The sequence below is a fragment of the Mchenga conophoros genome, linkage group LG6 (assembly GCF_057382185.1).
Source record: "Mchenga conophoros isolate Kocher_MC1m ecotype Shallow Benthic linkage group LG6, M_conophoros_male_GT1.1, whole genome shotgun sequence".
NCBI classification, from domain to species: domain Eukaryota; kingdom Metazoa; phylum Chordata; class Actinopteri; order Cichliformes; family Cichlidae; genus Mchenga; species Mchenga conophoros.
The window spans coordinates 40,320,830-40,338,133 of record NC_140531.1 but is presented as its reverse complement, the minus strand read 5'-3'; the positions used below and the strand labels follow the sequence as shown (position 1 = coordinate 40,338,133).

Sequence of the window (17,304 nt, the reverse complement as noted above, 5' to 3'; positions counted from 1 at the left end):
GTAAAGGTAAGCAGGAAGCGTTTGGTTTTATTTTCCCCCGCCCCTTTCATGACCCATGGTGTAGTTCTCAATACCCTGGATTTTACCAGCCAGCATAAAGACTGCTGCTAAGCTAAAGCTAAATCCTGTGAATTGTTCTTTTCTAAGAATTCTGGTTTTCTAGTACATCTTTAGAAGTAACTTTTAAAGGTACCACGTACATACATGACAAAATCCTACAAACCCTCACCTACTACATATGAAAGCTAGCAGTAAGCTGGTAGTGCTAGTTAGCTTCCAGATCATTGATAGCACCTTAAATAATTCAGACATACAAAAGTTATTTGGATGCAAGTAGAGTTCAAACTTGGAGAATATTACATTGCTTGCTGTATGCTGAATCTAATTCACGCAAAGATCAATTTTAAGTTCATATTCGTCTGAGATTATCAGACAAACCTGATACAGTGATGAAAAGCAAATGTGTCCATATTGATTAAACACTTCAACAGGTCATCAGCAGTCAGCTGATCCATTAATGATGCTGTGATGTTATGAAACTTCCACCATCCTCTTTCTCTTATACAATTCAGGGCCGTGACAAAACAGCCCTGAAACAGCCTCTGTAAAACAACATGAGTATATGGACTCAATCACGTATTTCAGTTCATATTGAATAAAACATTAAGTCTATTTATACATTTTAGTCAACCTAAGTTGTAGAAAAGAGGATCATCCATGATGGGCCAGCTAAAGATTTGTGATTGATAAGTCGTTAGACAATGAGAGTCATCCACTGCTCAACTGTAATATATGAGTTCAAAACAGCAACACAGTGATGGCAAAAACACTCGTCTCAAGGCTTCATAATGGGAAGCTACATCCATGCTTTTTACTATCTATGGTTCTACCCAAAGTGCAACGGTGCCCATCCTTGGAAGTGTTTCTGTTTATTTTTGTTTTATTAATTTACTTATATTCTAAGCATGCAATAGATTAAAGTTATGATTGTCTTGCCATTGTTTTAGATCAGGGGTGGGCAATCTCAGTCCACGAGGGCCGGTGTCCCTGCAGGTTTTAGATCTCACCTTGGGTCAACACACCTGAATCACATGATTAGTTCGTTACCAGGCCTCTGGAGAACTTCAGGACATGTTGAGGAGCTAATTTAGCCATTTAAATCAGCCGTGTTGGTTCGAGGACACATCTAAAACCTGCAGGGACACCGGCCCTCGTGGACTGAGATTGCCCACCCCTGTTTTAGATAGATGCATAGATACAGGAAAGATGGCGCTTGCATTCTTGCATTTGGAAGGACTTTGAAAAAGACACCACTCCCCAATCGACTGCGATTCAAATATCAATAGCTATCGAAGGCTTCTTATTTTCTTATTCCTAAGGTGGACAACAGAAGAAGCAGACAGGATTGAACACTGACTGGGACTTTTCAGAGATATGGCAGTTTTTTTAGTTCACTGGATCAATAATCCAAGCACAACAGAGGGCGTTGAAGCGAAAAATGTTTCTTCTGCTGCTGGAGCTGGAGACCAGGGAAGACAACAGACATGTTGACACATGCTGTGAGGAAGCAAAGAGAGGAGGGAGCTCGGGGATGGCGACAGAGTAATCAGAGGAGGTAAATGAAAGCAAGCAGACCCAGAAAGGGAGAAGAGACTGTGAGATAAAAAGAAAAGAAACAGGATGGCAGGAAGAAAAGGTGAGGAGTGTGTAACACACAGAATCCCATCTCAGAAAGACATGGATCGACAAACTGTCTACAGGGAGGAGGAGGAGGAGGAGGAGGAGGGGGAGAGAGAACAAGTGAAAAAGCAAAGGATGAACAAAAAGAGCCAAGACAGAAACAAGCGTGGGCCAGAGACCAGCGAAGGAGAGAAGCTGATGCATCCGGAGCCACTCTATAAATACCACTTGAGGAGTAGATGATGGAAAGAGGATGGAGACAGGATGATGGAAAGAGGAAGGGGAGGAAGAAGAGGGGGGAGACAGAAAAAGAATAGACAGATCCTCTCAGGCAACTGCAATCTATAAAAGCAAGAAGACTCTGCTTACAAATACTACTACTACTGCTACTACTGACTTGAAATAACCGATAGAAAATGTGTTAGAAATAACCTAAAAAAAAGTAAAGAACCAAAAGAGAAGAGCAAGAGATGGCTGCTAACCCAATGCAAACATCTTCTTTGCTTTCTTGTTTGCCTGCCATGATGTTCTCTATGACGACTTTTACATACTTGCCTCCATCAACTCTCAAAAGGCTATAAAATAGTACAAACGTCATAGCAGAAAAAAACACCCAGATGGCTGCTGTGTACCTCTATAGGGCAGACATTTCTTAAGCAGTCTGGTTGATCCTGCCTGGCTTGATGGAGTTTGATTCCCAGCTTTCATGCATACAGTCACATCCTCTCAGGCTGTTATATTTACACCAACCTGCTGGGTTAGTACACAATTTAAGAGCTGCAGTTCAAAAAACAAAATCTGGCTTCTGTAAAGGGAAACTCAGTTTCAGGGTGGAGAGAACCTTTCATTTTTCACCACACCAATCCTTTCAGTCCCAAATATATATATATATTTATTAGGGGTGCAACGATACACAAAATTCACGGTTCGGTTTGATTCGATACTTTGGTGTCACGGTTCGATATTTTTTCGATACAAAAAAATGTTCATGCTTTTTTAATGTCATTTATTAAAATTATAAATAGATATTTTAACTCAAAAGTACAGTTTTTAAATTTAATGTTGCTGAAACAACAAAGTAGTAAAAAACTACCTGATCGAGAAATCACTCATCTTTGGAAAAGAGAGTTTATTACAGAGAAATGGCTCTTTCCAAAATAAAAGCTATACTATACGCTTCTTCTGGGGTATATTCTCAGCAGAATATTAAACATATCAGGTCCCCATAAGGAGAATCCTGTGCTAACGGCTGTCTAAATGACTCGGGTAAAGTTTGTAGCATGCGTGCTTGTTGTTTTTGTCTGCTTCCACTTGTCTTTGCACTAGGATGATGTCGGAGTAAATGTGCAGTCATATTCGTTGCGTTCCCACTAGTGCTGTCAGCGTTAATCTGATATATATATATATATATATATATATATATATATATATACATATATATATATATGTATATACACACACATGTACATGTTCCCTCAGAACAACTACAAGGTAAGATTCAGAAATGTTAAATATACAAGAATTTTTCCTTCAGTGTTAAATTTGACACCTAGTATTGAATTAGTTTTAGGATAAATTATGAAAAATGGACGCTCGGCAGTTAGTGAATCATCCTGTTGCGTTTATTATTTTCAAAATACCACAGTTTTTTTTCCTTGGTTGTATCATTATTTGTTGTATGTTGTTGTATATTTTTTGTTTTGTTAGTTTTATCCACGACCTTAAAGGCCAGTCCGACAAAAATATTGTCGGACATTAAACCGGTCCGTGGCGCAAAAAAGGTTGGGCACCGCTGCTTCAACCAATAAGCACAACCGTGTTTATCTTCTTCTTCTGAAGTGCCCTAACAGCTCTGCACTGAAGAAGCAGCACTGCCCTGTCACTGATGGGTGTGAAGAGGGTAAAAGAACAGACCTGATGTTGTATTGTTCGCTGGAGGTTCAGTCTTGTGTAACTAGCACGTTGCTGTTCTTACTGCGCCATAATTACACAGGCCTCCTGCTACACAGCTTCAGCCTGGCTTCAGCCTTCAGGATCAAACTACAGCAGCCCCTCCCAGAGATAGTGCTTAGATGTTGATAGCTCTTTTATTGATGTTGTGAGTGTTTTAGCCATATTTATGGAGGAGAGTGCTTTTTTGGCATGGACTCCTGAGCGTCTCTCTTTCCTCCTCTACATGCATTTATATTTTCTCTTTTCCATTTATATCCCTCTAACATCCATCTTCCTCCATTTCCTTTATTTCTTTTCCTCCTATACCTCACTGTCTCATCTCGTTTGTGCTGTATGGGATTCCGCTCTGAAAGCGATCACAGTGGTCTCTTCCACATCGCTGTCTATATGCAGTTCACTTTGTGTTGTCCTCCTGATTGTTGAATACTGAGCCACGCACACATATGTAAATCACAAAGCCTCTGACCTCACTCAGCCTGCTGGTTGATGTGTAAGCCATAGCTCTAGTTGGGGGAGTAGTTGTGGAGTAATTACAGGCGACCTCTAATCCCCTCACTGTATCCCAGCAGTCTCCTCTCCGTTGCACGCCACCTCCTTTGTTATTTTCTTCTATTCATCCTGCTCTCCCAACCTCCACACACAATAAGCCACAAATGGAAAAAAATACACATCTGCACAACTCCTGGACTTAACCAACTTAAGCAGCAGCATTAACCATGGCCTGTAAAACTCCCATGATGTTATCCATTCTACGTTGAAGCAAAGTGTCCAGGCAAAATGGTAAAACATACAGTTCCACATGTAGCTGCTTAAAGCTAGATACGAAAGTGAGGCAATCCCCTTAGACTCCTGTGTTAAAGGAGAAATAACCATGTTGACATCCTGGGTTTTAGCATGCTCAAAGTATACTTTGGCCTGCAGACTGGAGCAGCTAGGATTCAAACCTTCCAAGCACTAGATCAGCAGTCCCCAGCATTTTTTTGCGCCACGGACCAGTTTATGGCTGACAACATTTGAACAGACCGGCCTCTCACATTCACACACTGGTGCAGGCAAACCACAGTTGTAGCCACAGCTGCCCTGGGGCAGACTGACAGAAGCGAGGCTGCCATATCGCGCCATCGGCACCTCCAGCACCAGTAGGCGGTAGGGTAAAGTGTCTTGCCCAAGGACACAACGACCAGGACAGAGAGAGCTGGGGGATCGAACCGGCAACCTTCCGGTTACAGACGAGCTTCCCAACCCCTGAACCACGGTTGCCCTAAACACGCAAAGTTGCTCCTCACTAGGGAAATATGGGGAACATCAAGTTCACAGGTGTGGTCAGCTGTTCGCGATGTAGCATGTTTGCAGACGTTGGCTCTGTTGCTTGGCGTGCTGTTTAAGTCAGCGTGCGGAGGTCGTTTATGTGCTGATCCCGTAGCCTGCTGTGTGTGTGGCCGCTCAGGATACACTCCCTTGGCTTCATTTGACCACAAACACAGACAGAGATGAAGGGAGAGCAATGTAGAGAGTCTGGTCAGCCCAAGCAGAATGCATTCTCATTAAACTTTAATGCTGCTGAGGTCTGGGAGCACTAACGGGGGCTACTCACTCAGGTCGCTCACTCTCAGCACACTCAGCCAGACACCGCGAGCCTCCACCTCCTCCCTTCCTCTGTGAGTCTGATAAGGCTGCACCTCCTTCTCTGCCACATTTTGTTCCCTGTGTCTCTGATGCTGTAGCTAATGATTAACCAGATATCAAGTGTGTGCAGCTGTATCAACACACAGACACGCGGCTGTTTCCCAAAGTGCACAAAAATAGTCAAGTGAGGCAGAAACCTTTTTAGATTTACTCCTAAGCTAAGCAGTGTTTATTTAATCATTACTATTTATTAGCACGATAATGTTGTTAATATACCGATACCGTGTAAATGTCTCCGCTCTTCTCAAAAAGATTACCAGCAGGTAGGGCTGGGCCATATTATACCGTTCACGGTAATACCGGTATAATGTTAGGCAACGATAGGAAAATGAAATATCGCGATAGAATGGGAGTAAAACGCGCATGCGCAGTGCCTTTGTTTTCATACGCACATGGCTGATTGTTGAGTGAAACTGATGAACCAGAATTGGTTTGTAAAAATGGTGCAACTTCCGTGATGTGGAACTGGTTTGGTGTTTGTCCGTCAGATACACAACAAAGCACATTTTTTTGCAGAACATGCAAGCGGCCGTTGTCATTGTCATATTTGTCGGACTAAGATGCTCTTAAATCTGGGAGTAATCTGGGTCCTAAACTCCGTATTTTTCAGGTCAAACAACACTGCAGCATCACTTAAGAGTTAAAAACTGTCTAAATTCTTTCATCTTTAATAAAACGATCAGCATTGCTGCTTTACCAGGTGTAACTATAAAGTTTAACTTCCAGGCATCCATGAAAACAAAAGTTATTACATTTAACGGAGTTAGAAGTTAGCAGGAAGCTAGCGGAAGTTAGCTCGCTAGTTTCGCTAGTTACCTAAGCATGATATTGCATGTTCTGACCGAGAGATTTCTGAAAAAAATCAAACGTACAGCTCTGCTATCACTTCCAACATAAATGAAGACAGGAAACTAAACAGCAGTGACGTTTGTAGGGTTACTGAAGTTGGGCTAGCTGGTATATAATGATGTGCTACGTGATCGCTAGCGACACAGCTATGTTAGCATAACATAAACAGTGAAGCTGGAGGACGAACACTAACACTTTTCCACTTATAAAAGTTAACGTGAAGGTTCTTCATGGTTAAAGACAAATGCAATCGCATGGCAGGATGCTGTAAACGGACCAAACTTCAGTCAGGAGAACAACTGAGATAATCCATCCACAATACGAGGTTAGTCATTAATATACTGCAACAACATGGGAATAGAACAGCTGCCAGAGAATTCAACATTAATGAATCAATGTTACAGAAGTGGAGGAAGCAAGAAGAATGAGTTGAATAAAGTTTGATTTCCTGACTGCTTTGTTTCACTTAATGTGCCTTATAATCCCGTGCACCTTATGGTCCGAAAAATGCGTACTGCACACTGCAGTTTAATGTTGCAAAGCACCTATTTTTAACTTCAGTGGATATTATATATGGTTATGCTCAGGATATGTCAGCCCATTTCTACTGGAAATGCCTTTTGGTTAAACTTTCAGCAAGGAATTTGCATTTGCACTGTTACATTTTTATAAAGCTTTAATGTACATAAAAACCAGCTTCTTGTTTAAGTGAAAATAAATGGAAGGTTGTCTTTTTGCGCTAGTAATGTTGTGGAGTCGTATTTTGTCTCGCATCAATTATATCGTCGGTTATATCGTTATCGCAAATTTTCAAATATATATCGTGATAAATATTTTTGGCCATATCGCCCTGCTCTACCAGCAGGTTTTGAACCCTCACTGCTCTTATGAGGCCACATGAGCCTTTGTGACTGATGAGAAAAGCTTGGACTGATCAGGTGGGGAAAGAAAATCTAATCTAATCTTTTACAAGCCAAACTGGGAAAACCATTCCACAGATGCTGTGTTTTTTGGCCTAGTTCATAACTTAGTTGTCACATCATTTACATACACTCTATTATTGAGAGCAGAACAGAGTAAAGTCAAATACTGTTGATGCTGAGAGTACTCACAATTATGGAAACATGACTCCAACTTTAGGCTGACTTTGTTCTGCATCTGTTTAGATGAAACATTTGTTTTCAGCTTTTTGTGCTGAATCCATAGGCTGTACATAAAAGATGGACATAACTAAGAGATCTGAAAAGGAACGAAGACTTTATGGTCTTAATCACTAGGTTCAAGTTTTGCCTTAAGATTGAAAACTCACTACAGTGGGAGTGTGTAGTTTCCTCATCGTGTGATTACAGATTTTAGTACATAAAGAAGAAAACAACAACAATTGATAACAGGATTTCACAAAGTAAAGGCTGATATCACAGTGGTAACATCTTGTGCTTATGTAGTCTACATTATTTAAATTCATGACCACCTAGGTCACTGACTATACTATACTCGTAGAAAAAGCATCACTTTCCCTTTGTTGTTAATTATCTGTTTGATTCCATATGTCTGATTCAGGGACACAGTGGGGGTGGAGCCTAAAGGTGCTTTTATGCCACCTGTCGCACGGCACGACAGTGGTTGACTCCATCAATTTTAAGATCAGTGTTTGCATTATACAGTCTTTAGTTTTAATTGTTTAACAAAATGCATGGACGGCATGGTGGCACGGTGCTTAGCACTGTTGCCTCACAGCGTGGGTTCTCTCCGGGTGCTCCAGCTTCCTCTCACAGTCCAAAGACATGCAGTTAGTGGGGATAAGTTAATTGGTGACTCTAAATTGCCCTTGTCTATGTGTCAGCCCTGTGACAGACTGGCGACCTGTCCAGGGTGTACCCTGCCTGTTGCCCTAAGACGGATGGATATTTTTGGAAAAAAAAGAAATGTAAATATCTGCATACACAGAGGGTTTAAAACTGACACTCCTTCACATAGTTTCATGGGGGAACCAGCAGTTCAAATAACTCAGTATCACAAAAATTATGATTATTCTTGACTAATACGGATTTTAAAGTATAACCAATACAAGCGTTAAAAAGGTGGAAAAGAGGCTGTAACAAATCTGGCTGAAGTTCAGATTCCAATGTTTTTAACCCTTTTTACAACCAAACAACCTTCCCCAAACTTTAGTTGTTGTTGTTTTTAACCATAACCACATTATTTCTCCTGAAAGTAATAATCAGAGAATATCTGATAATGGCAAAAGAAAAAGAAAACAATGTGCACATGGCAGAAGTGAGCGTTAAACAAAAACTGTCACTGAATGTCATCGGGAGTTGTAAGAATCCGTCACTGTGTTTGGTGAGCATTGTTTCTGGTGACAGAAAGCTTTCAATTGAATGAATGCTGCAGAAAAGCCTGAGAAATAGTATGCAGAAAATGTGTGAACAGGCCCGTCCACATACATTCTCTGGCTTTCAAACCTAGATTCTGGCCCATATTTACTGCATTGGACACACACATGCATACACACAGGTGCACTACGCTCTTTTTTTTCTCTTGCAAATTAAATGAAAATTAAGTAAAAAGATGACGGACGGAAGCTCAGAACCATGCACACAAACACACGCCGGGCTTCTATTCCCTCCAGGTGTTGCAGACACACCCGACTGCCTCGAAGTTCTTTTAATTAAGAGCAAAGTGTGACGATCCAATCCAGGAAACTCAAACACACACAGAAGCACATGGACTCACACTTGCTCCAGCTGTCTGGAAAGCGAGCGAACGCTCGCTGCAAAGCAACAGGACAAACTGTACAGTAACGCAGGCGTGCTGTCTTTGTTAGAGTGTCCTTTCCTTCTGCAAGCCATCTGGGTTTGTGGCTGTTTGTGTTTCGCTTCTCGTTATAAGGACAGCGGTACACATGCTGTCAGAACGTGTGCATCATGTGGAGGTGGGTGGGTGCCGATTTTGAGCGTACAATCTTGCATGAGTGCGAGTGTTTACCAGTGTAAAATAGGAAAAAATGGGCACACATGCTTCCCTGTGTGCATTCAAGTATCCGTGCTCACAGTTTGTCTGTGCGCCGGGACAAAGTGCAAACACTACACACTGTAATTAGTGCAATTTAACTTCAGGACAAAAATGAATCAGGTTAACAAGAAACAAAAAAGGTTCACAGCATCAACAGCAGCCAGTGAACTGAATACTTAAATATTTCAGGAACCACTTCCAAGTGTGTGCTATTTCCAGACCTGATCCATAATTCAGCATTAGCATTTTTCTCCCAGAAACCTTGAAACTCTTCAGTCTGATCTGAAAATGTTGCTTTTAATTTCAGCTGAAAGACAACAAGTTTTTTTCTTTACTCTGGAGACATTATTTGGTAAGGTGACATAATTGTAGCCGCTGCTGTCACGGCCCCGGGGTTTGTGTGGTTTTTGAGTTCTTAGTTAACATATATTTGAGTTTTAGTTTCTGTCTGGCTCATATCTGTTTGAAGATTCAATTTTCTGTTTGGTGAACTTTTAGTTTCTTCTGTTGATTTCTTTAATATTCTAGTAGACTGTTTTTTTTTATTTCTTGTTATATTTGTCAAGTTTTTGTTTGTTGTTATTACGTTAAGTGTTCTCTGAGGATGAAATTCACTTTTGTGATGTTGTGTTTGGTTCACATCGTGATCATTTTAGCAGTAGATGTAGTGGTACAGTCTCCCCAGTGATTCCCTCTTTCTGCCTCTGTCTCATCCATGCGCTTGTATTCATGGTTATCTAAGTGTGATTCTTGAATCTGTTGTTAGTTGTCTTTTGTTTATTTCCTATTTTACAATAAAAGCAGGGTTTCTTTCACAGGTTGAAACAGGGTTACTTCTTCCTTTTATAATTGGCTCCCTTGCCCTGATTGCCTGTCTCATGTCCCTCGTGCTGGTCAGTCCCCATGCAAACTTCAGCGTAAACGCAGTTTCTTCTCTTCATTTTATTTTAATTGTCCTTTTCATTTTTTCAGCTTTTAAACACAGAAACAGCATCACATTGAGTTTCGCCAGTCTACCGGATAAGTGGGTGGACAGCTAAGTCACAGAAAGTAAACGGCATTGGATCATAATATTTACCAGGAGCTTGTTTTTTCATATTTTAAAAGTTCTATAGTTGTAGTAACTCTGTGAGGTTTTTACGTGTAAATACTGGTTACCTGTAACAGATTGTTTACATACAGGAACTTGCAGAAAGGGGAGTGGTCTATTTTGAAAGAACTACGACAGAGTCAGGCAGGACTTCTCTGGTCTCGACCTCTCACCCTGTAACATCACAATCTATCTCTCACTGTTTATGTAAATATTAAATAAGAGGAAAACAATCAGTTCAATAAAGTAGAAACCAGACTCCACACATTAGAACAGATGCTAGAACCAAAGACCCAGCCTGTTTTTGACCTTGTCTCCCAGCTGTAGCTGACCTCTTGGACAGCAGCAGCCACATCAGACGGCACACAGGGCGGAGGGCGCCGCTGCCCTCTCCATGCACCCTGCAGCCTTACAGCATTGGGGAGCTCTGGTAAAGGGAGATTAGCTGTGTGTGTGTGTGTGTGTGTGTGTGTGTGTGTGTGTGTGTGTGTGTGTGTGTGTGTGTGTGTGTGTGTGTGTGTGTGTGGGAAACTTCCCATTCTTTCAGTCTCGCCCTTTCCTTCTCTTCCACCACTCTAATCCTTAAAACCTCTAAATCCTCCCTCCTCTCCCTCCTTCTGTCCCCCAAGTCCTTATTTCTTCTGCTGCCCATCTGGTTTCAAGGAACAATCTGCACCTTGTACAGATCAGAAAAAAGTTTAAAGTCCTGAAAACAAAACCAACGCAGATGTGCATGCTCATTGATTCAATGGGTACGACTGCTGATGGTGCTTTTACTTCTTTCCCTTAAGATCAACATAAGCGGAGGCCTCCATTAACATCGCCTACCACCCCTGTGCTGTGCATCCACCCTGTCTACAAACTCTGCTCTGAGCACATCAATATTTTAAACATTATTTCTATATTTACGTTTTGGGAACCTCAAAGCTCCCAGGGGTGGATGGAACATTGAGCAGAAAAAAGATTTCCTGTTGTGCTTAGAATTATTTGTTCCTGAGATTATGGTCACTGCTGCATACTGCATTTTGATCCTTCCCCTTTTGCACGACGGCTCCCCTGTACCAACCTTCCTCTGGATTAGGAAGTCAATGGAGATTTAGCCAAGTCAATGGAGGGAGTTTCTGAAGTCTACAATGCATTAGAGGAGGACAAAGCGTTTGTTGTAGCTGTGAATTAGTGAAGGAAAACCCAGGTGCTGACTTCTCACCGCCTGTGAGCTCAGAAGCAGGTGATCTGGCTCTGCGATGTTTCTTTCATGCTGGAGGTTAAACTCGTGACAGATAAAGTCCCATATCAGTATAACCTTATCGCTGCCAGCTGCTTGACTCTCAGGCAGTGCTGGCCAGGTGGAATGGTCTTGATGTACTAAGGTACTGAATGTCCTTTTGGCTGTAGGCTCTCACTGGTGTTGGAAAACATCTCTGGACATGAATGCATGAGGAATAAACCCTACACGTTCAACAGACAGTGTAGAAGCACACAAATAAAAATTTATCAAGGTCTTAAATCCTTAAATTACAAAAAAGCAAAAAACTTTTCAATTTAGTGCCCTGTTGGGTAGCTACGTCTCCTTTATACTCACTGATTTCTGCTTCATTCACAGACAGCAACATGTTTTCATCCCCAGACATTACGTGCTGTCACTCTATCAGGTACTAGTCACATCCAAGTAGAAAAATGAAGCCAACACGGAAGTGCCAAAGCTGCACTTCCTCTCATGGCCACTTGAATCTGAGAGACAATTATTTTTTCAATAATTCATCTGTTTGGATACTGGAGTGTGAAGCTTTGCCACTTTCATTGGCAGGCGTCCAGACACAGGCATCTGCCAGGCGTCACCTCTGCTAACTAGAGTGAAATTGCAGTATTTTATTTCTCTGTTACTTTCTGTGCAATAGCACCTGTGCAGCTTGCTACGTTTGCTACCAAGTTACCAAGTTTGCTAGTGTTAGCTGAAAACTTGAAACTCCACCCTCTAATCCAAATATGGTCACTTCTAGCAACATTAGCATTTTCTGTAGCCAAAACACTAATATTGAAGCTGCAAAATATCCTGAAACCAATGGGTGATGTCGCTACACCGTTCCTCACCATTACACACAAAACCTCCTTGGACAGCAGTCTTGACACACTGGCTATAACTGCGGTGAACACTGAGAGACAACAGTCACATTATATAGAGCGACAGTGGCTGCATGAGGAGGCTGGAGTCAGAAGGCTGCAGTTTGCCTCCTGCTGGGAGCGTTTTACTTTCATTTTCATTCTGATTAGTTTGCAGCTATGAGCGTAGAACTAAAGGCTCTTGGTTAGATGTAGAAACAGATGCGTTACTTCATTACTAAAACCGTGATTTTTTTGCGAGTGTCTCATGACAGTGACGTAAGCAAGTGCGACGTTCGTGACAACAGCTGTGTGCAGATCAACAATGGATCATATATCGAGTGCAGAGAGAGTATGAGCGTGCAGCGTTTAAAGCGTGGAAGTACTGACCTTACTTTGAGTTTGATTCCATAAAAAGTGACAAAAACATTAGTGTCCGCTGTGCGTGGGAAGAAAACTTCTTTTTACAGTGAAAAAAAACCCCTAAACCTCCGAACAAGCACTGAGTAGCTACGATGTAATGGGAAACTCACAGAGAAACTCGCGGATTCTTCCACTGACCGCGGCACACCTGCACCAGGTTAAACCTCCGCCTACCCCAGTCCTGCTTTACAGGTGAAAATAGAGCAACAGGACCGCTGAGTCTTTGACTTTATTTATTTTCTGCTGTGTTTTACTTGCATCTATTTGAAAGACTGAGTGTAAACACAAAAAATATTTTATTTTATGTGCTGGAATGTGCAGAAAATAGGTTTAAATGTTAAACTAATTTCTTCCAGTCAGAGAATGTTGCATATAATTAAATATTTGCTTGATGCATAAAGTTAAAAGATTAAAACTAATAAAACAAGTTTTAAAAAGAGACTTTTCCATCTGATTACATTTTGTATGATGGATTATGTAGAAAAAGTAGAATTGGGCTGAAAGATCTATCACTTTATTACCTATTCAGGTTGTAAATCGTGTTTTTAAAAAGTAACTACGTAACTAAGTAACTAAGTAATTAATTACTTTTGAAAATAAGTAATCAGTAAAGTAACAGGATTACTTTTTTGGGAAGTAATCAGTAATTAGTTACTGATTACTTTTTTCAAGTAACTTGACCAACACTGCCTATAATGAACTTTACCTTCCAGTAGCGCCATTATACGTTCAAAATGAGAAGATTCAAGTTGCCCAGTAATCCAGATGATAATTTTTAACCTTAGATTTTCGTCCTAACGCACTGACTGCTATTGAATTGGTTGCTTCAGATTGCAGATGAGCACAGTTGGGGAACATTTGCTGCATGCACATCTTGCTTGTTAACTCCATCCATCCATTCGCTTCCGCTTATCCTTTTCAGGGTCGCTGGAGCCTATCCCAGCTGTCATAGGGCAAAAGGCGGGGTACACCCTGGACAGGTCACCAGTCTGTCACAGAGCTAACACATAGGGACAGACAACCATTCACACTCACATTCACACCTAGTGGCAATTTGGATTATCCAATTAACCTATCCCCACAAGCTACATGTCTTTGGACGGTGGGAGGAAGCCGGAGTACCCGGAGAGAACCCACGCAAACACGGGGAGAACATGCAAACTCCACACAGAAAGACCCCGGCCTGATGGTGGAATTGAACTCAGGACCTGCTTGCTGTGAGGCAACAGTGCTAACCACCGTGCCACCGTGCTGCTTGTTAACTCATAATTCAAAACATATTGTGACAAGAAAACTTTTTTTTCCTCTAAAACAAAAGTCCAATTCCAGTAACTCTCTGCACTGAAGTATGGACTTAATCCTGGATTCTCATTCAGCTGTGACTATCCTAAATCTCTTGACCCCATTTGTGTGAGCGTGCATGAAGATGGTCATCGCCTACTGTTCAGTTGGAAAGCTCAAACTTACATACTTGTGTGTCCCTTGTTTTTATTGTTGTCCTGCTTGTAAAACATATGCTTGTCTCTTCATTTTTCCTGATTTCTTCTGTTCTATATAATTCAGCTTCTGTTTCTATGTGTACAGCTCTTCCATTCAAGTATGATCAAACTACACTGCCATCAATTTGCGTACCCCAGCAGGTATGCAAAAGATTGATTTACAGTTTAATTAAAGAGCTGAACAATTAAAGTTTATTTAAACAGGGACTTCAAAATACCTGGCCAAAGATCCCCAAGTGGCGAAACGTGCTTCTAGAAGGACTTTGACAACGAACCGCTGGGTTTAATGATGAAATGAAACCCGGTTTGAGTACGTTTCTGCTCAATAAAATATTAGTTCAGTCCTGTGTCTGGCTTCTATACTGTGCATAATAATCTTACACCATATAGTGGTAAATATCAAAGAGTGCCTCAGTAGCTAATGCCTGCACATTTCTCTAAAATCACATTACTCCTTTGGCCATGGTGTTCTGGTCCGGTTAATGATTAGCCAGATGATGAAGCCATTATTGACTGAACCTGCTGCCTGTGCCTCATGGAACATTAAATACATCACTTCCTCTCAAGGGGCCCAACGCTGGCCCTCACTCTGTTTCCCTTCAGTGAGGAAATGAAAACAGTCATTAGAATCAGAGAAGGACAGAGAAGCTAAAAGACAGCAGAATAAGGGTCCTCGCATGTTTCAGGAGCAAGTTATCACATACAGCCCTGACTCACAGTGTCTTAAAGATTGCTTGTGTTCAACCCCCGCCCCCCGATGCATCAAACTGCAATGCAACCCAGCTTTTGTAAAAGGCAGCTGGAGTACACCCAACCCTCTATAACGTCTCCCTATCATCTCATAGTGGGTTTGTTCAGTTTGAAGTGGTCCCCTTCTGTCATTTTCCCATAAAGCTTCTGTACAGCCAAGCATCCCCCAGACCAGCACTCTCTGTTCTTATTCTTCTCTCAGTTTTCTCTGACAGCCTGCTCGATCGACAAGCAGAGGGTTTACAAACGTCCAATATCATTATTATGTTGTTACAATTCTGTCTTTCCTAATCTGTATGTTATCTGGTTGTGGCCTGCTAAGAATGCCAACCACACCCCATCTTCTCCTCTCCGCCGAGGGGAGCACAGTCTTACACGCCGCCTCACCACCGGCCCTCTGCTGGGCTTATGAAAGCGGCTTGGTTCGCTCCAGGCCTGTGAGCTAGTGAGCTATAATGTCATTGTTTCTGCTGTTATTGTAAAGGATATCACACACACACACACACACACACACACACACACACACACACACACACACACACACACACACACACACTGTCCGCAGAAACCTACAGCGATAAAGCTCACACTCCAGCCTGCACGCGTGCGTAAAAAGGGAAATCTGAGCGGCGCTGGATGTGTAAACCGAAGGATGGGGTGCAGTCCCCATTGATGAAAACGAGTGGGTGAGGGCTGGATAATGCTATGATTCATCCCCTCCTCCCCTACCTCTCTCCCCATCAGCACTGTCACACCCCACCCTCACCACAGCCCCTTTCTACACCTGTTTGACCCGGGCCGTCTCCACTCACTGTGACCGTAAATTGTTTTAAATGTATCGATTGTTTTCAGCAGCATCCGGTCTTCTAATGCAACCACGATTCTTTTCGGAAACACCTCCCGAGCCCTGGGTGCTGTTATATCGGTGGCTGCATGTTTGGGAACACATCAACACCTCCACAAGTGCAAAATGACGGAATCGCAGAGGCTGGTGGTTACTGGATGTGATGGTTATAATGGAGAGCTCGGCTACAAGAGCAGCTTTCTGTGCCTTAGAACTTCCACAGAGGAGGAAGAAAATGTTGCCCTTACTTTAGCATGGCTTGTTCTTTCTCCTCTTCCTCCTTTTGCCGAGCCATCACTGCCATGATTATCTTCCTTTCCTCCTCGGTGAGGTGGCTAAGGTCCGGCAGATCTGGCATGGACGGTGGCACGGTGGGTGGGCGAGGGCCGCCCTGGGGCCCCACCGAGGCGGACATCTTTTCGACCAGCACCACCCCACCACCACCTCCTCCTCCTTCTCCTCGGCGTGTCGTTTCGGCTGACAGGTTCCCCGGAGTGTTCCCGAGCCACACCTCACGACATGGTCGGCGGGCGTAGTGAACGCGGTAGCGGCAGCCGCAGCTCCGGCGAGTAGTGCGCGCCGCTCATGGTTGGAGGCACCCTCGGCTGTGCTTTTGTTTGTCCTCTTTATGGGTGTTTCTGCCCCCACCACGCTCTCGTCGTCGTTCCCCCCCACCCCCCGCCTGCCCTCCTCTCCCCTCCACCGCCCGAATTCACACGGAGCCCATCTCCGTTTTTTCACGCCGGGAATTGAGTCGAGCTGAGGAGGGGGCCGTGGTTCTTCTTCGCTCGGCTGATCTGTGGAGCCTCCGCCGTCGTCGGACTGGAGCTGGATGTGGGGTTGGTATAGGCGGAGTCCGTGCTCTCTCTCTCTCTCTCTCTCTCTCTCTCTCTCTCTCTCTCTCTCTCTCTCTCAGTCAATGGGAATGCAGCCCACCGTCATCTCCCGTTTTTGCAGAGGCGCGCTTACTCATGTGAGAATGGGGTCCTTAACCATCCCAGGCGTCGCTCGGGCACGCGCATCTCAAACCCACACAAAGTTCAGGGAGCACAAAGCGTGTCGGTGTCTGACACTACCGGCTGCTTCCGGTCCCCTTTCAATGCTTTTGTATTTCGTCAACTCGAATAAATCACCGCCGGTTTAATGCACGATCACTTTCAGCACCACGGACAGCTGCTCAGTTCTCTGTGAGCAGTTTCCACACCTGAGCGATTCCACGTCGTGTTTATGCTGTATTTTTGAAACGCTCCAAACCACGAGAGCAGGTAACGAGCTTATTCTCCCGTATTCGGACCTGAGATTGCACCAAGCACAAGCGAGCACAAGCAGCTGCTGCACAAAACCTGATCTAACCATTCTTTGACGTCATTTGAATCGTGTGTCCTGATACAGACTTTAGACTGACCTCCGTACTT

The 17,304-nt window shown here is 43.0% G+C and overlaps 1 protein-coding gene across 21 annotated transcripts in view; it reads right to left on the bottom strand.

The window, feature by feature from the left end:
• The window catches only part of rims1b (regulating synaptic membrane exocytosis 1b), an 84,305-nt gene extending 67,391 nt beyond the window's left edge, over positions 1-16,914 (bottom strand). For all 21 annotated transcript variants that reach the window (XM_085278068.1, XM_085278081.1, XM_085278078.1 and 18 more), the window contains exon 1: positions 16,138-16,914. In XM_085278068.1, coding sequence (XP_085134194.1) covers positions 16,138-16,304 — 167 coding nt within the window. In that variant the 5' untranslated portion in view covers positions 16,305-16,914. The remainder of the gene's footprint in view (positions 1-16,137) is intronic.
• Between the last annotated feature and the right edge of the window lie 390 nt (positions 16,915-17,304).